This window comes from Thamnophis sirtalis, unplaced genomic scaffold (genome assembly GCF_051295495.1).
Source record: "Thamnophis sirtalis isolate CommonGarterSnake01/CBP01778 unplaced genomic scaffold, rThaSir2_p1.2 scaffold_14, whole genome shotgun sequence".
Classification (NCBI taxonomy): Eukaryota; Metazoa; Chordata; class Lepidosauria; order Squamata; family Natricidae; genus Thamnophis; species Thamnophis sirtalis.
The window spans coordinates 23365133-23372546 of NW_028261394.1; the positions used below are offsets into that span (position 1 = coordinate 23365133).

Here is a 7414-nt window from a genome sequence, read left to right on the forward strand (position 1 = left end):
GTCAACCTATTCTCCAAAGGACTGGAAGGCAGGACAAGAAGCAATGGATGGAAACTCATCAAGAAGAGAAGCAACCTGGAACTAAGGAGAAATTTCCCAACAGTGAGTAGAATTAACCAGTAGAACAGCTTGTCTTCAGAAGCTGTGGATGCTCCAACACTGGAGACTTTTAAGAAGAGACTGGACAACCATTTGTCTAGAATAGTATAGGTTCTCATGCTTGAGCAGTAGGTTGGACTAGAAGAACTTCAAGGTCCCACTCTGTCATTCCGCTAACTCCCAGTTTTGGAGTGGGTTGATAAATAATACAGAAAGAAACAGTTGACTTGTCTTTTTCATATTTAATAAAAGTCTTTAAAAGAAAATGTTCCACACTTTTTTCACATGGCCTATTATGTGATCATGATCTGTCAGACAGGATTGACAGGTGTTCCTTGGCTCAGACTCAAAGTTTATAGATATCCCATCTCAAGTCCATGTTCCATGGTTCTATACATGGTTTGGGGCCTCTCTTGAGGAATCACGAGTTTCCCACAGTATCCCCACCTGGTTTGTTCTAACAGGATTGGCCCACTCGAGTTCCCATCAATTAAACAATGCTATTTTCTGGTGCCGGGAAGTGCACTTTCTCTGTGGCAACCCTGGAATGAAGTCCCCCCCCCCCGAATTTGAATGGCTCCCACGCTGCTGCTATTTTCAAGAGCCTTAAAGACTGGCCTTTGGCAAGGACATCCAACCTCCCTTTCTCTGCTTCCCTCTGGGTTTATTGTCTCTACCATCATCATTTTGTCTGAAACTGTGTTTTTGTGAGTTTTGTTCTGATTTTTATTTTTAAGTATTTTTAACAAGGGTCAACTGCCTAAAGTGGCTGGGACTCTGGCAACATATACATTTAGTGATGATGCTGATGGTATTGACAAAGAACTCTATTGAACCCCGCGGGGCAGCTCTTTACAGGGAGAACAGTTTGCTCTCAGAAGAGCAGCTCAGAGACTTTCTTTTAAGAAGGTCACATTTCTAATCATCTTTGTGACTGTGAAGACATAGGCTACATTCCTTGGACCTGTTCTGATGGTCCTCGGAAAGGCCACTTTACTAGCAAGTAACAGGGAACTGGGACTAAAAAAGGATAGCTATATGATTACATTTCAATTATTGCTACAGAAAAAGTGCTGGACAATAGCTAATTATTCCTTGCTTTTCTAAAGTCCTTCTTTAAATTATTAAAACAAAAGTCAAATAGAAACATTGAAATGTTATTTCCCTAAGCAATTAGCTGCTGCTGCTGTATCGATTCATTCAGAGCCAGAACATTCTTTTGCATCCAACCTCAAATTACTACTGGAAATAATTTTAATTGGATACAGCAACATTGGTTCTTCTCAGCGCTTGAACCTAAGTATCCAGAAAATCCACAAGTGTTTCTTACAAGACCTCACCCAGACTTTGTGATCTCAGCTGTCCACGTCAGTGAATTTTCTCTTTTTGTAATTCTGGATGAGGCTAGATACTGTGATCTGGGAGGCCTGACCCATTTCCCAGCATTGGAAGTCCTGGAGTTCCTTCTGGCCAGTCTGAAATAAGGCCCGCTCCAACTCATCCAGCCGGGCCACCAACACAGATCTGTCCTCATTGAAAGTATTCTGGGAAGAGTCCATGATGTGACGAAAACGGCCAATAAATGTCTACCAACAGAAACAGACTTATTTAACATGGAAAACATTGGCTTGGATTCTCACAAGGAAAAGACTGGTAACTTCTGTAAGAAACGCAAACACTCACACAAGACTTCACAGTGATCACCTGACTCTGGGATAGATACAAAACCTCTGTTTCTGTGCCAGGCTACATTTTAATCATGAAATTGTTAATCTGGGAATGAGAAGATGGAGCAGCGCCAGATCAGAGACAGGCAACGCAGTGCCTCACAGGGGTTGTAAAATTTCAATTCCCAGAAAAACTAGGCAGTGTTGTTTAACATTATGAATAAGTCTAACATAACTGTAGTCCAGAAACGCCTTGCCCTGCTCCAGACATTCACAGTTACTAGGCAAGGCCTTTGGAAGCTGCAATACAGCAGCAGTTGGAAGGCCAGATACCTCCAATTCACATTGAAAGGCTGCCAGAATGAAAGATTGGTGTGCCCTTTGAATGGATTATATGCATCTCACTCAGCATTGAAATCATTGCTGAACCAAGCCTGCAGAACTGATAAATAACCACTCCACTCCTATCCCAAGGATCAGTTCAAAGCCTTTCTGGAATGGAAAGTTTTACAGTCGCAATAATGAGCATCAAAATAATATTTTAGATAGCTCTAATAGAAGAAGTTTCCATCTGGGCAACTGCTAGATGGCTGCAGCAAGATAAGAAAATGGCATTTTGCTACCATTTCATATTTTCAGATTTCTACAACTTGGACCCGATAACTATGAAACTTGTGTCCATTGAAACAGAATTTGTGTTAAATCCCAAATAGGGCTTTAATATTTTTATGCATGCTTAAATGTGAACTTTAATTTCATACGTGCATATGCTGTATAAAATGGCAAATGAGCTTTAAAATAGATTATGTCCATTAAATTTGTTAAACTGAATTTTTGTTAAGTATCACTGCTGAAAATTACAGCTATTTTTCTCTGCTTATATTTGGGGTTGATAGTCTTGCTAGTCGTTCCTTCTTATTACCAAAAGCCATTGGAATGATGCCTTTTGGAGTCTTTTGTTTAATAGCACAAATATCAGCCTCCAGTAGTAAAATGTAATAAAGAAATGTGTGCACCCCAATAAAAACGCTTTTAACATTTTCAATACAAATATTCTGGTAAAAAGTGTTTTAAAATAGTTTTTCTTTGGATAAGAAAATATAACACGACTGAAAGTGAATATACATTTCCCAGAATAATGTTGCAGGATCCAGTCTGGCTGGGTCACTGGTACCAGCGGTTTAGTCTTTTGAGCTTTTGAACTCCTGCTGCAGCCCATCCTCAAGGAACGTCTCTCTAGCAGAATGTGTGTTTTGGGCTATTCTGTGTGTGGTATTTATATGATGCCTGTTGTGTGTGGCTTTTTAGATGTTGATTGGGGTGTTGATAGCTGGTTCTTTACTTGTGCTAGCAAGACCTCACCTCCTAAGAACCTGATAAGCTGGTGGTAAATCAGCCCTCCAGTTGACTGATGAGGTGCCTGTTTCCCAGGCTTCAATCACTGTATTTGTGCCCGCTTGTCCAAAAAACTTAGTAGCAATATCAATAGCACTTAGACACATACCGCTTCACAGTGCATTACAGCCCTCTCTAAGCAGTTTACAGAGTTAGCATATTGTCCCAACAATCTGGGTCCTCATTTTACCAACCTGAAAGGATGGAAGGCTGAGTCAATCTTGAGCCATTGAGAACTGATCTGCTGGCTGTCAGAAATAGCCTGCAGTACTGCATTCTAACCACTGTGCCACCACGGCTCTACAGCTGCAAAACTGAATGCCCTTGTTCATTGCAACAAGGTCAGATGAGGATACTCAACTCATTTGTAGCTCACATTGCAATGACAAGGACATAAATTAAATTTTGAGCTACTAAGACTATTGGGCAAGCAGGTAAAAAACAGCCAGGGAAGTGATTGAAGCCTGGGAAACGGACCCTTTGTCAGTCAACAGGAGTACTGATTTGCCACCAGCCCATCAAGTACTTAAAAGGGGAGGGCTTGACAGCACAAGGAAACAACAGCCAACGTCAATAGCCAGCCATCAACAACCTAATCAACGTCTAAAAATCCACACACAACAGGCATCATATAAATACCACACAGAATAGCCCAAAACACAGACATTGCTAGAGAGAAGTTCCCTGAGGGGGGGCCCAATCATGAATCCGAAAGCTTGAAAGAATAAATATCTGATCCTGGTCACTGACCCAGATTGGGTCCTGCAAGAAAATATAATGCTACTTAATTAACTATCTACATATTATGGGTAGATAAATAAAATCTGTATTGCACGTGCCAATGTATCTGAAGTATTTTTTCAGTCCAATGTTTAAAATGAAATTTTTGGGGTCTTCTCATCCATTGAGAGAAAGGAGAGAACAGGAACCCTAAGCAGGGTGGATAGAAATTGATGATTTTTTTAAAAAAATCAGATGTTTTAAATTTAAATTGGATTTTTAAATTTTAAATTGGATTTTTTTTATTTTTATTCATTTTAATAAAATGCTTTTGGAGTAAAAAAAACTATCTAAAGATAGTTTTCTATTTAACGTACATTAATAATTTAGTTTATTCAGCATGAAATGGAGCTTAGTTATGTAGTAGGCTATATATTTTGTAATATTTACATTTTTGTTAAACTTATTCAATGAATCCAAGCTCTGCAAGCTAAATAGGAAACCTTCATCTTGTTTGCAAATAATAATATTAAAGATTCTAACTACCAGCAAGAATGAGTCCTTACATTTGAAGAGCACCTGTCACTTCAGATCCAGCATGGCAGTGCCTGTTAGTGGGCATCCACTCACCTGCTGCCCGCCACCCTGATCCTAAGCTTGGGTTGTTAGTACACAATCATGATGCAGAATTATATCCAAATTAGACTAATGTGCAATGCAGAATTGATAAGCAGTACATTAATTGAATGGACTCTTTGTCATCTTCACAAACCTTTCTTTTGAAGAGCTCTGAAAAATGCAGTGTTTGGAAGCTGTTTCACTGGAATAGACAACAATTCAATCTTGAGAAGACTGGATGTATTTACCCTTCACCCCAACCCCAGGTTCAGAGATGTTTCCATGGCTGGTCATGGATGTTGTAGCACTTCCCTGTTCAAGACTGTGCAACTTGGGAGTCCTTCTGAACATGTGCCTACTGTTCAAAGAGCAAGTGGCAACTGTGGCCAAGATGCTCTTTGCACAGGTTCATCTTGCGCACCAATTGAAATGGAGGCCCTTCAGTTATGCATGTACTGGTCACCTCATGACTGAATTACTGCAATGCACTTTACATGGGGCTTAGCTTGAAGACATCCAGAAACTATCAGTTACAAAATGCAGCGGCATAAGCAGTAATGGGCGCGTCTTGGTATGCCCATGTAACACTGCTGTTGCACAAGCTATGCCAGTAGGCTGCTAAGTGCAATTCAAGATACTGATTACCTATAAAGTCCTGTGGAACATAGAGGGGCATATCTGAGGCCCATCTCCAAATGTTTCTGCTGGTTTCTTTCTGGTACCTTCTGGCAGAACGGCTGTGTTCTAATCCTCTCTATTTTTAACCTTACAAGTGTGAGGAACCATGCCTTCCCTCTCATTGCTCCCACCCTCTGGAACAGCCTATCCCCAGAGATAGACAATGCCCTCTCTCTTGGGGTTCCAAAAACCCCTTACATTCTAGCTTTGTTGCCACGCCTAGGGTTACAATCACATATTCTCAGGGCTCTGGTCTGGTTTGTTACTGTTATGATAGTCTGGGCTTTTTGTGGTACTGTATGTTTTTAACTTTTTTATTTACAAGGGAAACAGAGTCTACTGGAATGGGTGGCTATAACAAGTTTCAAATAATAATGAAGAATTATAAGCTGCAAGAAGCAGTTCTTTTACCTGTAGTATGGACTGAGCTAATTCAGTATTCTCAGGATTGTCAAAATTGAGTAACTGGGACCCAAATCCATAGTAATATGGCCCCAATTTATGCAGGTCAACCACACTGGCATCGGCATTAAACACTGTCCGCCAGCTCTCCTTGTAAACCTTTGGTAGCTCCACAGAAAGAATCCTCCGCTTGTCATACAAGCCTTTGGCCAACCAGAGAGGGATTTCCAACTTTGAACCCTGCATAATTGGACAGAACACAAAAGGTAAAATGCAAAAGGATGCAACCCTAATGCTATTCCCAGTAGCCCTGTAAGTAGAAAAATTCATTAGAGATCACCTAAGGGCAAGACATCTGCAGCAACCGGCTGTCCCACATCACTCCTCGCTTTAAACAGTATCTAGGAGGCAACCGTGACTGGGCTTGCAAGGGAAAGAAGCTGCAGTTCAGTCGCGGAGACAGACCCAAAGCCAGGGGCATTTCTGCCATGGGGCGGGCCTCGGAGAACCAAGCGCCCCCGCGGAAACCTATCACGCCAAGAAGTGCTTCGAAAGCCCCCCGTCCCCTCCTCCCGCCCCAGGCTCTTCAGTTAAGGGAGGGACGCGAACTTCCTACCCAGCCGGCTCCATCCCGAGCCCGGGGACCGCAATGCCAGCGCTCCGCTTCCTTGGGCGGAGGCCTTCGAGGGCATTTGCGGGCAGCCCTTTCCCGGACTCTGCCTGCCAAGCGAGGCTGCCGGCTGGAGACGGGCGCGGCCTAGCCCGGCTTTAAGCGCCGTCGACTGAAATCCAACCGGCCGCGACCGGCCACCGGGACTCAGACCCACTATCGCCCGTCTGAAGGAAGCCGCCGAGCCGCTTTGAGAGCGGCCAGCCGAGGGTTCCGCCTTCCGGGCAGACGCTACTTCTGCCGCGCGACCGCCGAGCCCTGGAGTCCGCAGCGGCGCGAGGCGGCCCTCACCTCTGGGAGCGCCTTGCCGGGTGCAGCGGCCGCGTCGGCCCTGGCCAGGAAGGCAGCCAAGCGAGGCCAGGCGACCTCGGCACGGCACGGCAGCCGCTCCTGCGACATAAGGATGTCGGCCAGCGAAAGGAAGCTCTCGTCGGCACCGAGCGCGGCCTCGACCGGCGCATAAGGATGCGCCATGGCGCCTTCTGAGCCTTTCAGCAGCCCGTGCGTCTGCGCGGAGGCCCCAGTCGCCTGCTGATTTTCCATTGGCTGCGAGGGGCGAGGGCGGATCCTCCAGCACACGGGCGCGCGTGCGTCGGGGCCCCACCCACCCGCGGAGGGGGCCAGGAGAGGGGTAACTAAGGGACACGTGCGCCTGGATTGTCACACCTGCGGGGGGGGGGGGTTCCAACGTTGACAACTATAAGACTGCCACAATTCCTGAGCCAGCATGGCTTTGCTTAATGGTCGGTGGGGAATGGTGAAGTTGAATCCCACAAGTCTAAGGTTGGCGACCCCTGCCCACTGAGCTCTTAGCCTCGGCCGCGTCCGCAGATACGTGTCAGGGCGCACCAGGTAAATGCATTGGGCTGCACGGCCAAAATCATTTCCTTGGACATGTTGCGATGCGATTTGTTTCAAGTGCAATGCCAAGAGTGCCTTTTGCCCGTTAAAAGGAAGGCAGGAATTTCAGCTGTCAAAATGTGAATTGCTCCTCTTTTGAATAGGAAATGATCGTTTTTCTCCTATGGGATCAACTATTTTTAACCTAAATTTTTTAGATAGCTGAAATTTTAAAAACAATCGTGGTTTGGAGAAATCACTCGGAGCTTTCCTTACTCTAATAATCAGTGGAGAGATTATTATTTTTTTACTACCGGTTCTGTGG

General features: G+C 44.5%; 1 protein-coding gene across 1 annotated transcript; it reads right to left on the reverse strand.

The window, feature by feature from the left end:
• Window positions 1-326: 326 nt before the first annotated feature.
• Window positions 327-6761, reverse strand: GINS3 (GINS complex subunit 3). Its single transcript, XM_014061353.2, has 3 exons — window positions 6541-6761; window positions 5589-5819; window positions 327-1685 (listed from the first exon to the last, which is right to left on the reverse strand). The coding sequence occupies exons 1-3, from the start codon at window positions 6721-6723 to the stop codon at window positions 1455-1457; spliced, it is 645 nt and encodes a 214-aa protein (XP_013916828.1). The 5' UTR covers window positions 6724-6761; the 3' UTR covers window positions 327-1454.
• Between the last annotated feature and the right edge of the window lie 653 nt (window positions 6762-7414).